Source organism: Manis pentadactyla, chromosome 2 (genome assembly GCF_030020395.1).
Source record: "Manis pentadactyla isolate mManPen7 chromosome 2, mManPen7.hap1, whole genome shotgun sequence".
Classification (NCBI taxonomy): domain Eukaryota; kingdom Metazoa; phylum Chordata; class Mammalia; order Pholidota; family Manidae; genus Manis; species Manis pentadactyla.
In genome coordinates, this window is record NC_080020.1 from 53,708,829 (window position 1) to 53,723,151 (window position 14,323).

General features: G+C 33.4%; 1 protein-coding gene across 2 annotated transcripts in view; it reads left to right on the forward strand.

Annotated features, from left to right (window-relative positions):
- Positions 1 to 14,323, forward strand: part of PJA2 (praja ring finger ubiquitin ligase 2) — a 64,819-nt gene that overhangs the window by 17,472 nt on the left and 33,024 nt on the right. For both annotated transcript variants that reach the window (XM_036886818.2, XM_057492752.1), the window contains exons 2-4: positions 1,171 to 1,288; positions 2,685 to 2,885; positions 4,338 to 5,388. In XM_036886818.2, the coding sequence (XP_036742713.2) occupies positions 1,258 to 1,288; positions 2,685 to 2,885; positions 4,338 to 5,388 (1,283 nt within the window). In that variant the 5' untranslated portion in view covers positions 1,171 to 1,257. The remainder of the gene's footprint in view (positions 1 to 1,170; positions 1,289 to 2,684; positions 2,886 to 4,337; positions 5,389 to 14,323) is intronic.

Here is a 14,323-nt window from a genome sequence, read left to right on the forward strand (position 1 = left end):
CTTGTGAACAGTGCTCTTCAGCACCCTCCCTTTTGCTAAATCCAGTGGCTTTTGCAGACCCTCATACTTTATCTTTTAGCAGCATTGGCACAGTGGGTCAGTTCTGCTGGAGACACTTTCTTCATTTGGCAACCACACTCCTGGATTTTTTTCTCTGGTCTGTCAGTTTTTCTGAAATTTCTTTTTCCCTGGCCTCTATGTTGGATCATCTCAGGGATCAGACTTTGAACTTCTTTGCTTTTCCAAGTACACTTAGATGTCTCATCCAACCAAGTTCATGCCTTTTGAACATTATCTATGTACTGATTGGTAATTCCCAAAATATATTGTCAGCTCAGAATTCCCAGTTAACTCCAGGCTCTCTGTTGAACATTTCTACTTTATTGTCTAATAGATACCACAAAGTTAGCACATTCAAAACCAGACTCATATTTTCTCCAAGCCTGTTTCTTCCACAATTTTTCCTACATCAGTTAATGTCAATTCTGTCTTGTTGCCCAGGCTATGAATTAGTCTCAACTCCTTACCTTCTTTCATAATCTATATGAATCCATTTATTGCAAAATGGAGGGTCTTTTTATATTTGTTACATAGTAAATTTTAGATTTACTAATTTAGAATATATTCTTATTTGGGATTAAGATAGCTGAATGATCAGTTGACTATAATAAAGAAAAAGTATATCATCATTTATACACATTAATTATTGTCATAAGCAATTACACATTTTAAAAATGAAGTTTGTATTCTTTTTGTTAACTTCTTAACAGTAACAAGGGTAAATGAACTATAGTTCCTTGCTTGATGGAGAAGCAAAGATAGCTCAGTATAGTAGATTCCCAAATAGTTACATCTTGTACTCCAATCAGCACTTCTAATATATTTGCTTGCTTAGTTATAAACTATATGTGTGGTGTTACCATTTACAATCTTAAGGTTGACATATACTTACAGCAAGGTTTTTAAAGAGGAGCTGTAAATGTGTTTTCAGATAGCTATCTTGATAGTTTGATGTTTTTTTGATTGACTTATTAGATACATTGTATTTTTCTGTATTGTTATAGAGCTGACGAAGAGCTTCACTAGGAGGAGGAAAACTATTGGTTTTGACTTTTTTGTTTTGCTTTTTATGCTTACATTATTAATATATAAACCATTGTTTATTTGTAGGAATCTTCTGCAGCTTATCCATTGTGTGAATAAAAGCTAAATCATATCCGTAATTCCACTGAACTGGGCACACAGAAACTGCCATATATGTCACAGTATACTGAAAAAGAGCCAGCAGGTAAGCAAGGTAACCTGTTCATTCCTCTACCTTGAGGACTTCATATTCTCTCCAGATATCTTGAGTGCCAACATGACATGTGATCACATGTGACATGTGGTCTTAATTAACTTAAAGCCAGTTAGATTCATATATTGAATATTTGTAAAGCTTAATTTTTAATTTTTGGTAAGAAAATAAGTATAAATAGAAATTCTTACATTTTCTTTCCACACACCTTTGGCTTCTATTGTGCTTTCTACTTTGGAGACTGCTTGTTTGGATGTGTTGTTGAGGCACTTTTTCTGGAGTTATACTATTGGATCGTTGGACAGATTGCTTAAAGTTTAATTTTAACCGTAATTTTTTGATCTTTAAAATAAAATACTGTTATCTACCTCATTAGGTTGTTGAGGGGACAAGTAACAATGTGCCACTTGATATTATATCTATCTTACCTGTTTGGAAGCAATTATATTCCTTATTTTAATGCAATAAAACAAAAATATGTAACTATTTCATTTACAGTTTCATTCAGTAGTTTCATTGACTATTCAACATACTGCGAAAAGATATTTTTAATTCCTGCATAGTATGTGTAAAAATCTAATTGACTAAGCAAACTTATACTTCATATATATATATATATATATAAAATATATATATGTGTGTATATATATATATAGTGTCCAGCTTAGTAAACGATGCTGTTTACCACTTACCTATTCCTCAGTCATCAAAACTTAATATTCAGATTGTTTAAATGTTGATGGCTTATCTTACCTAATGTATACCATTGACAGTTTTGAATGGTGAAGTAACATGTGTTTGACTTGGCTAATCACTGTTTTCTTTTAGAGAATTTTATGGGATCCTAATCTTTGGGATATATTTTATGATGGTACAGTTTGTTCTTACGATAGTACAGATACCATTTGAAGAAGTTACCTGTTAACCTTTGACAAGAATGTATACACTCTTAATATAATGGCAACCGTCCTATCATGTGCTGGCAATTGACTCAACAAATGTGTATTGAGGACTTCTATATAAAGTACTTTATTTAGTAATTTGGGGGATCATTTTCAAATCCTTGGTGAGCTTTTACAGTATAATAATTTGGCAAATGAAATATCTTTTTTTGGTAGGTTACATAATAAAATCTGAAGTACCTTAAAGGAACCAAACCTTAAAAGATATTTTGGGAGTAAAAGCCCATATAACTCTCCTAACATAGTATTTCATGTTTACTTTTCAAGTATGTTTTCAAGTACTTCTCAAGTATTATTAAGGTACACTTAATGTTTGGAGCATATGATTTGGCAAATAATTGCGTACATGTTGAAACATTACCCACCATGGTCACCAGAACAATGATAATTGCTGTGCCTCTTTTATTTTTAACTCTGTTTTTCAGCAATGGATCAAGAATCCAGCAAAGCTGCCTGGCCCAAACCAGCAGGGGGATATCAGACAATCACAGGAAGAAGATACGGAAGAAGACATGCGTATGTCAGTTTTAAACCATGTATGACCAGGCATGAACGAAGTTTAGGTCGGGCTGGTGATGACTATGAAGTGTTGGAACTAGATGATGTGCCAAAGGAAAATTCCTCAGGTATGCAACGTGGAATCATTTAAGTTATCAATAAGCATGTTAGAGTTGATCTTGTAAAATTTGAAATTATGTGTTGAAGTGCTGTACATTTCTTATCAAGAAGTTCTCTTTTGAAACTTGCTTTGAACTTAATAGTAGGTAAATTTAAACACAGAAAATACACTACAGCCAGTCATTAAAATATGACTCCCCTGCAGTGATTACATTGTCACATCCTTTAGCCAGATCTTTCAATCAAAATAAATTTTTTTTAATGTGAACTGAATATATTTTCCCCGGCATACTGTGTTTAAATGGCCTGTTGTTGTTATTAATTACATCTCTAAATAATTTAATTTGGCCTATTTGATTTTTAAAAATCCTTTAATGAAATACAAGTGTTAAGTAATATTATTCAATTAAAATTTATTAACTATTCAGTGGTTTAAAAAATTATTTTGCAGATAATGTATACTGTAGTTACACATTTCAGACTGGAATGTCATCTTCCTTTTGTCCTGAACGTATTTGATAATTCTAGATTATTTTTATTATAATTTATATACAGGAATGTGAACTGTTATCTAAGGTCTTTTTGTGAAACAAGCCTTTTTGTGAAACCACAACTGTTCTTCAGTTATTTATAACTTACAAATTTTTGTTCCAAGAAATTTCATGTCTTCCTTAATTTTATTACCATATTAGTGGCAATAAAGAGCAGTCATGCCTAAAGTTATTTACAGAACAGATGTGATTTTACTCTTGTCTCAGGATTCTGACTGACTATGGCAAAGAAAATTAACATGTTGGCTTTGTTTTTCAGTCATAGCTGTAATATATCTGAAGTTAACTCCTTATTACAGCTGTCTTATAGCAATCCACTTTGGGGACAAATCTATTATGTATCTAAAGTCTCAGATATAATCTGAATTGACAACAAACGGTAGAGTCTCATTTCTGTTAGATCTGTAACTGTTCTTATATTTGTAAGTACTTTTGAAGTTTTTTTAGCTGCGTGTAATAAAAGAAGTTGAGTTTGGTTTTTTTTTAATTGTATGTAGTAAAAGATGCTGAGTTTGAATTGCCAACCTCATTGGCTGGTTAGGGTTGGGGGAGGGGTGGGCATCAGATTGGTTACCATGTAACTTCACTTATGTCTCTCATTATATAATCTCTCAGCCTGTGCTTTTAATGTCTTTTAGAGAATGTTTTAGGTATTGGGATTTAGTGAAAAAGCTGCAAAAAACATGTGAGGGGAAGGACTTTGAAAAGCTATACAATGACATAAATGTACTCACAGGGTAACCAGTCTGTCCTCCCACTTAAGTTAGGAAACATAGAAGCACCTGTCAGAGAAATTCACACATATTATCAAGTAGGTAATGATTGGTATGATTTCTATTTAAATAGTCATCATTAAATAAAATTCCATCTAAATCTCTCCAAATATGTGTTCTTTTGTTCTCTACAAAGGTTCCGGTCCATTGGATCCAGTTCATTCTCCTTTACCCAACGAGCCTTTATTTGAAAAAAGTGAAACAGAAATTCCCACTTGTGATACAGCACTGAATCAAACCATTGAGAGCAGTCCATCCTTTGCTGCAGTACCTCATAGTGAGGAAGGCAGGAAGGCCTTAGGAAGCAGTACGAATCTTCATAATCACTCTGAGGGAGAATATACTCCAGGAGCTGTTAATGCTTCAGGTGTCCAAAATGGAATTGCATTGGTTCCTACTGACTGTTCTGATCCAAGTGGCAGACATGGAGAGGATAATGATCGTCTTCAACTTCCTGCAGAAGTTGTGGAAGGTGATAGATACCAGGAACCATTGGGCAGTACAGTATTTGAGTTGGAAAATGGAGAGGTAGAGGCATACACTGGTCTTTCACCACCAGTTCCCTCTTTTAACTGTGAAATAAGAGATGAGTTTGAAGAGTTAGATTCAGCATCGTTAGGGAAAAATTCTACTGGTGATACTGAGTTTGTCAATCAGAACAATCAGGAATTTCAAAGGTCCTCTTCTGAAGATGAAGTTATAGAGAAACAACAAAATAATACTAGCCAGGAGGGACAGAAAGAAAATTCAGCTGAAGATTCAGCCTGTGCTCCAGGACATATCTGTAGTGAACGAAACACCAGAGATAGGGACAGGAACCAGGGAAGTTCTCCTGAACAGGTGGTAAGGCCCAAAGTTAGAAAACTGGTAAGTTCAATCCAGGTGGACCAAGAAACAGGTTCTAATAGGCATGAGGCTAAACAAAGAAGTGTTCAGAGGTGGAGGGAGGCTTTGGAAGTTGAGGAAAACAGCTCAAATGACCTCTTAATAAAATGTGATGACTACGATGGAGAGCATGACTGTATGTTCTTGGATCCACCTTACTCAAGAGTTACACAGAGGGAAACAGAAAATAACCAAATAACAACAGAAAATGGAGCCACAGCAGGAAGGCCAGAAGTTGTGGATAACACCTTTTGGAATGGTTGTGGAGATTATTACCAACTGTATGACAAAGATGAAGATAGGTAAGGATTCATGCAGAGCTTTTCAGGTTATGTAGTGAGCACAGTAGTTTACTTCTGGTCCTGTGATGTCTGATGGGTGGGCTCTCTGACGTGGTCAGTACCAAATGCTCTTACTTACCCAGTGCTAACCATATGTGCAAACTGTGGGTTAGTTTTATGCAGAAACTCCTTTGAGGTGTTTCAGAGGGTCACAGAAATTATAAGTTCAGGGAATGATTAGTAGTTGTTGCAAAAGGGTACAGATACTAATTATTTCAGTATATGATACTTCAGTTAATGAAATACAAGGTAAACATCTATTGTATTTTTAAAAAATTAGATGTTAAGTCAGTCTGCATTTCAGAAGGGGTTCTGATCACAGAAAATTTCAATTGATAATATTGCATTAATTTTGTCAATATTTATTAATATCACCTATTGCTGTATTCTTCCTATCACTGGCTTTTTTACTTACCTTTGTTTAGCATTTAATTTCCATTAACAGCTCTATGTAGTATTTACTGTTATTTCCCCCATTTGTGAATGAGAAAACTGAGGCACAGTAGAGCTAACTTCCTAAAGTCACAAACTAGTAAATGGCAGAGCTGCCTATCTCCAGGCTCTGTGTTCTTGACCATGATAATTTACTGTTTTTAAGAGAACATAACTTTTCTTATAATAAGCATTCTGCTTCCCCTTACAAACTCAGATTCCTTTTTTCCAAACTGTAAGATAATAGAAAGAAGAGAAATAAGGAGAATTCCTTTGTCCATCTGCTGACTTTACATTATTACCCCCGAGTCCAAACTTTTATATATCCTTTTAAGCTAGTTGTAACCCCAACCATGCTCAGTTACAGTGCAATTGCAAGATTTTCTTAATTCTTGGAAATAATTGTTACTTTTTTAAACTAGAAAGTACTACAAAGGAAGAAATTCTTTTGAATATGAATGCATTTTGTGTATATTCATATAAAATTAATAAAAACTTTTTATTTTCTTTGGACCTGAATTGAGCTTCTGTAACATAAGTAACGTAGAAATAGTTGAAGTATAATTTTTGCTATTTTGAAGTTTGTAAAACTTCAGTGGTTAGCAGACAATATTTGTGTAACCTATTTTTTAAAGCTTAAGGGTAAAATCAGTGAAGAACTTTCTGCCTGACTTATTTCTGTTTTTTTAGTTTAGGTTCACAAAATTCCTAAAGTTCTTAAAATGAAAATTGCCAGCAAAACCTGACCTGATACTAGGTTATTGGATAGCAGATGTGGATCTGAACTAAAATGGGCCCTTCTTTTCAAACTATTCATACATTTTGCTGCAGAAATGTGAAAATGTTTGATTACTGAGTGGTGGTTTAGCCCCACTGGGAATTGTTAAGTAGTAGTTCTAAATCTGAGGGTAAAAAACCTAAATTCCAAAGTGTATTCAGTCCTAAGATTTTTGGATTGGATTGGAAACATCTGTTACACCTCCAGGTCACTACTGAAAACAACAACTACTTATAGTCTTAGATAACTTATCTTTTTGAAAGTATAAGGTTATTGCATTTTTTTTCCCAGTTAAATTTTGCATTTTTGAAGAAAATGATTTAATTTGGCTATGCTTTCTCCATTATAGACACATTAATCAAAAATAAAAACCTCTCGTTTGCTTTTTATAGGCAGGCCTAATGTTATCTAATGAAGTTGATGAAATCTTTATGCTGTTTGCCAACCTCAAGAGGAAGGATGGTTTTCTTGGCTCTTGGTTTTTAAATTGATTTTTTCTTTGTTTGTTTGTTTGTCAATGGTAGAAGTATTTTCTTTGCCTAGAATGACTCTAGACTTTTAATGTTCATAGGATGTTGTCTTATTTTTTTCCTCAGGTGATGTGTTAGTATTCTGAATGATGGTAGATTTTTTACAAACAGAATACACAGATGAGAAAAAATAGTTAGTAGAAACTTTTCTCTCTTTTGACTTTCTGATAATACTGATTTATAAAGAACTTGTAATTGGAGTGTGTTTCAATACTAGAACTAATTTTGGAACATTCTTTAAGACACACTGAAATGCCAGAAACACACAGGGTTTTCATTTTCCTTAAGACTCTCATCACAAAATAAGTTATCACAATAATGGTTCTACATAGGATTCCACTTATATTTGCATGAAGTCTTAAGATGTGTTTTAGGACTTCATTTCAATAAGCTGTACAATTTTAGGATAATTCTTTCTCTCCTACTGTTTCCAGTTCCTCTACTCTTACTCCCAGCAAAGGATCACAGTTGTCAGAATGCCTTTTAATATGGTGCCAGATAAAGGATGAAATTTAATAGGTGCATACTCCTGCTTAGTTTCACTTTACCACTTGTTCATTTTATCTGATGTTTTACCAAGTTCTGATATTAGCAAATTAGAGAAATGGGGAAACACAGTAACTCTACCATTTAGTATCTTGGGAAAGAAAGTATACATAGCTTATGCCTTGGGTCTGTAAGGTATTTTTTTTGTTGTTTAGTTTTTTTTCCTTTGTAAAACTTAAATGATATACTTGTATGGTTTTCTTCTCATGTTTGTACTGATATAGCTACAAATAGAATTATCAAGAACATAGCTAAAATTCACTGTGACATTTTCAGATATAGAAATTCTTTTAAAAAAATACAGTTTATATAGTCTTTATAAGTGGAAAAGTATTTTTAATGAATGCATGATCCAGTTCTGTGAAAAATTCTAAATGATCGCTTAATTGCATCTGAAACATTACACTGTATGGGATAAGCATTGCAGCTGGTGGCATTGCTCTGAGCTGTTTGACAGGAACTGAACACCACCTTATTAAATTAGAATTGCAAGGGGAATTTTAATAGGCAGCGTATAATTAAAAGACTTGGAATTAGACTGGAGAGCTAAGGTTAACACCCTGCTCTTTTGAAATATACCCTAAGAACTTTAATAACTGTTTGAGGACAAGATCTTGAACAGAAAAGAACCTTTCAGGCATGCCAGCACATTTTAACCTTGAGTCTAACTGAAGAGTGGCATGCCATGTCCTGACCATTTCATATAGCACTGAGGTTTCAGAGTTTTCCTCTCCCTAGACCTTAACCTTGCTTAAATGGTAATAAAAATAACTTAAGATAAAAATGTCAGAACTTTTTTTGTTGTCGATGATGTTGGGAAAATAAAAGGAATATTAGTCATTTAGTTGATTTTGATTTGATATACTCAAAAAGGATTATTGAAATCTCATACTCTGTAAGTACAGATAATAATGGTTCCTGTTCCTTTGGTTCTCACCAGCCTTACAAGGAGGACAAAATATACAGGTAATTCTCATGAGGCTAAATTAAGCTCCTCTCCTTTTCTATGTAAGGTAGCTGAGAGCCTGGAAGAAAGAGCTCCTCTGATTTCCTGTATCCCAGCAAATAAAACAACTATGAGCAGCCAAAACAAAGTCAAAGTACATGCTCTAACATTTCAGCAAGTTTTTGTCTTGTTTCCAAGTTCATCGGAGTTTCGAAGGAGTAAATTAGGGATAAACAGCATTGTTCCTTAGGCATGCTAGGGAGTTGCAGATTACAGCATTCTGACATTAATGGAAAAGACTGGAAAGTAGTACAAGGCAGACAGGCAAAATTCTAAAAGAACAGCCATCTGGGCCTCATTTACTAATTAATAAACAGCCATATAGTTTTGAACAACTTCCATTTGTATCACTGTATTACAGCATAGTTCATTGTTAATAGTGGTGAAATGTACTCAGCTGCTTAGCTTATGTTCAGTACACTGTCTTCCAAAATGCAGACAATTATATGATATGTTTTAACATAATTTCCATTCAGAATTATTTTCAATAAAATTCAGAAAGTGTTTTTGGTCCTCAGCTAGTCAGAAAACTAAACTATCTAAAATTTCACTTTTCTCTAGGCTCTTATAAAGTTGAGAATTTATGGATATGATAAATGCAGGGAAAGACAAACCAGTTCCTTTGGGGATTTACCAAAAAAAAAGGGATTGCTTCTGGCTGGTTTTACTTCTCTATCTAATTTCTTCCTAGGATTTGTACATAAATTACTTGTCTAGAAATCACATGTAATTTTATTCCATATGTGAAAAAAATAATTTTTGGTTCACATGAATGCATAGACTGTAACATTTGAATAAGTTACAGTTGTATGCTTTTGAATATAGCTCTAAACGTTAATGAGAGATTTCTAATAAAAGACCACATGAAAATTAAAGTGGTACTTAATTTAGTTTTTACTTAGAGAAATTTAAAATGTTTAACTCATGGTTTTATAATCAAGAACAAATGAGTCATCACCATTCCATGATGATTGCGTGTCCTCTTTGTTCTGTTGCTTACTCCCCTTGAAAAGTTGTTTTTGCTTTCAGTTCCATATACTTCTATCACCCTTAATAAATAACTGTATCTTGCTTTCCTGGAGTTACTGAAATAATTCAGTGTGAACTTTATTTTCCTCTTTTCCGTATTAGAATATGTTAGTCTCTATTCCTTTTTCTAATTAACTTTTCTCATTCTGTGCCTATAGTTCTATCTGATACCTTAATTTATTACACCCACTCCTAGGTTGCTCCCTTCTACTTCTTATTCTCTAGTTTTTCCAAATCCTAGGGAAAACCTTCATTTGCTCTTGCACCCTCTATTAACTACTTGCCTATTTATTTTTTCTCTTCCACTGCTGAATTTTCAGAATAAATGTTCCATACCCACTACTTCTGTTTCTCCACTGTCTACACTCTTAAATGCCTCAAAATCTAAATCCCAGCATTACTTCTATGTGCTCTAGAATTAACAGTCACCTCCTGATTTCCACAGCCAATTGACTTTTCTCCATACCCATTTTCTTTGACTTCTGTGGTACTTACCCATCTGTTTGTTCACTCTCTTCTGCTCCACACTTTCTATTCCATTGACCTATGTTGAACTCGCTTTGCTTTGTCTTCTGTGGACCCCAGGGGTCTCCAGACTTTTTTAAAAGGGTGACCAAGTAGTAAATATTTTAGGCTTTTGTGGACCAACAGGCAAAATCAAGAATATTATGTAGATAGTTACATAACCACTTAAAAATGCAGGAAAACGTGTACAAGTTGGCCGGCTTTGACTCATGGGCCACGCTGTAATTTGCTAACCTCTGGTAAAAAGACTTAAGACTTAAGCTGATTTTGAATGACCAGGAGAGGCTGGTATTGCCTTTAATAAGATAAAACAAGAATGTAGAGTAGATTTTCTTTGAGAAAAGAGGAAAATGATGGTGTGTGGTAGGTGGAATTCAATTGAAATGTCTAAGCAAACAGCTTATATGATAAAAGAAGTAACTACCACCTTTATTAAATGTTTACCATTTTCAAAATATTGTGCTAAACATTTTATCTACAGTATTAATTAAACATCTCTACAGACCTGAAAAGTAAGTATTAATGTCCTCGTTTTACAAATCAGGAAGAATGAATTGAGGGAAGCTAATTGTCCAGGCTTGCGTCAGTAATGTACCTAGCCTGGATCCTAACCCAATACATTTGACTTGAAAGCTTGCTCTTACCAATGTGGTCTTCTACCACTGGGGTGAAAAAGAGGCTGTCATAGATGGAACTTTCACCTGACGTTAAGTATAGCACTTTGTTTCTTCAGTAAATAAATTGCCTGAGATAGTACATCTTTTGTTTTTGTTTTTTGTAGTAAAAAATCTTACAAGTTGCATGGTTTCCTCTGACTAGTCCTCTGAGCCAGTTTAGTCCTTTAGAGCTACAAATTATTGACATTAATTTTGAAGTTTGTCATAGATAAAAATGTTCAGAATGAAATGTTAATAGGAAATTGTTCATTTATTACTATCACTTACATCACAAATGTATATTAATTTCTGGAATGTACTTTAAAGAGAATGAACTGTTGTCCCCTTTCAAATAAACTAACATCACTAAAAGTTACCTATTTGAAATCATGCGATTGCACAGTCTTAGTTGTCTCCCAAAAGCTTATGAGTACTTTACTGTTAAGGCTAATCTCCTTATGGTAATTATTAAAGAAAGTGTGATATTGCACTTAAGAAAAATGCTTTTAAATACAATGTGAAAGAAGTAGCTGTGCCATAGTAAGTTGAAGTGAGTAAGCAACAAGTCTAGTCAGTGAATTAATTGAAAAACAAAGAAGCAGTTTTATGAGGAGGGTCTTGAAGGAATGTTCTGGTACTGAGAGAAAAAAAGGTAACATGATTGTGAACACATTCTTGATGGTGGGAATGGTTGTGGCAAAAGTTCACATTTTGGAGATAGTGTTTAGAATAGTGTTCATGTAAGGGAAGTGCTGAATGTGTGAATATATTAATAACTGGGGTCAGATTGTAGTAAATCATAAAAGCCACTCAGTTTAAACTTCTTTTTCTATAAGCCACTATTTCCAAAATGGATGAAGTATGTTAAATGGTACTTAGGCAATTATTTTTAATTTCTATGATTTTATTTTATTGTGAATCAGAATAGATAGCACATCAATTTTGGAATTTTAGATACTGCTTAGGAGATAACCATTTGAAAGAAAAAAATTGTGTTAAAAAAAGATTTGCTAACAGCTATTGATGGCTTATTATTTACTAGGCACCATTAGAATGTTTTGCATATCTTAACTCATTTACTACTCACATGAATTCAGTAAGCTATTAGATACTGTTCTTATATTCACCTGTTATATGAGGCAGTAAAGGCACAGAGAGGTTAAGTAACTTTTTCAAAGCTAATAACCAGCTGATGCAAATCCAGGCAAGCTGACTCCAGTACCTGTCTTCAGTGTTAATATATAAATGTAGCAAAAATTGCGGAGCAGTAGGAAAATAGCTTAATTTTGTGAAAAACTACTTAAGGAGAAAAAACTGCTAGAAGTTTTTGAAGTAACATTATAAATGTACTGTTTGATATAAATTGAAGCAATAGTGATATTCAGAATGCATTTTTAAAGTGAGTTGAGGGAGCAGGAATAAATTTAGGGTCACCAGTTGATACTGTACTGTTTGGAGAAGAGAGAAGGTTTTTTTAAGGAAAAAATAGAGAAAATAGAGCTAGATTATTTAAAGCCATGTACAAAAAGAATGAAAAGCAAGAAAGTACTTAAGAGTTGGGAGTTTGTGAAGAGTCAGAGTTATGTGGTTTTCACCTTGAGACCAAGGTTTTAATACCATTAGCAAATAGAAAATCAAGAAAGGGACTTGCCTGGCAGATTAATTTTGAAAAGGAAAATCTAAAAATGTTGGGTAGTTAATGATTATGAAAGTTTAGTATAGTGGTCAAGACTGGGGATTTATATTTAAAAGTTACCTACTTAAAGGTGAGGGCTGGGTATAATGAGTAATAATGATACAGGCCATGGATCTGCACACTTTTTTCTTACAGGGCCGGCAGTAAATATTTTAGGTTTTGCTGACCAAGAGGCAAAATTGAAGATAAATATGTTAAAAACACTTTTAGCTCACAGACCTAAAAAAAATAGGCAGCAGGGCCATATTTGGGTGAAAGGCCAAAGTTTGCCAATTCTTGACAATAGCCTTCTTAAATATATTGACTATTGATCATAGACATTCTTTTTATTGAAATTTGGACATGCCCCATCAATTATTTCACTAATCCCGAGAAGTTCCGAAGTTTCATGTGTTATCTTTCTGGACAGGATCATACTCTTAGTGAAATGTTTTTTAAAAAAATGGTTTTCTTTTAAATAAGAATGTTGAAAATTTCCACGTATTAATATAGAAATCTTACCCTAATTGTTGAGACATACCAAATTAGAGTTGGTTACTATTAGCTTTGAATTTAAGAAGCTTCATAGTCAAGGAATCTTAATTCACTAAGCTCCTTTAAAACTGTTTCTGTGTTAGATTTTGATACTAATACAAGTCTAAAAATGGTTTATGTGATCTTAGATTTATTCTTTAGGCCACAAATAATTTTATGGAATATAATCAACTTGGGCTCATACCCAACTGAAGGGACACCCTTTATTTGCTCTGCTAGGACATTCCTTCTCCAAGATGTTTGTGCCCTGCTGCCCACTGTTAGCTGAAAATTGGAAGTTGATTTTATGTTTTTACTTTCTCTAACTTCTCAAAGCTCAGATTAGTGCTGTTCTTTTCTAATAAAATCTTGATCTTGGGCTCATCTATCAATAAAAGGAGGAATTCACTATACTAGTTCTAATAATACATCATCATCATCAACGAGATAATTTCTTACCAGTTAGCACTTCCTTTCAAAAACATAAAGTAAGATGTGTTATTTTTTTGCTTTCTGAGAAGTTAATGCAAAAAAGGAAATGTTTAAGAGAATTCTTGACCAGAATGGTTGCTATGGCTAGAAGGGGCATTTAAGATTTAATATCAACATTAATAGGTAATAGTTTAGCATTTGGTTGTATAATAACTAGTGCTTTAAGAGTAGTTAAATGTAACCAAATTAACCAAAGTTAAGTACAACCAGAAATAATTTTTCAAGGTTCTTTATTAATCCTTCTGTTGGGCCTTCTGGTTCTTTATCTGAATGTTCTCTTGAATTGAAATTTATTTTGTGTTCACAATCCTACCAGAAGACTTAGTAAAGATTTGTCAGTGCTGGTTTTTATTAATTTAAATTTCCCTTAAAGTCTTTGGTGAAAAAGGAAGGAAAAAAATAGTTAAGCTTCTAAAACATGGTAATAGTGGAAATTTATTTCTAGAGGCTATGACATCAGTTGTCAATATGTAACTAGAAAGTTGTAGTCAGGTCAGATGAGTAATAAAACTATTACTATTTATTCCAGATAGCATTTAATTTATGATTACCAAATTGTATTTAAAATTTTACTTAGAAATATGTCAAAAATATGAAGATCCTATATTTGAGTACCATGGCATTTTCTTTTTTTTTTTTTCTTTGAGAGGGCATATCTTATATTTATTGATCAAATGGTTGTTAACAACAATA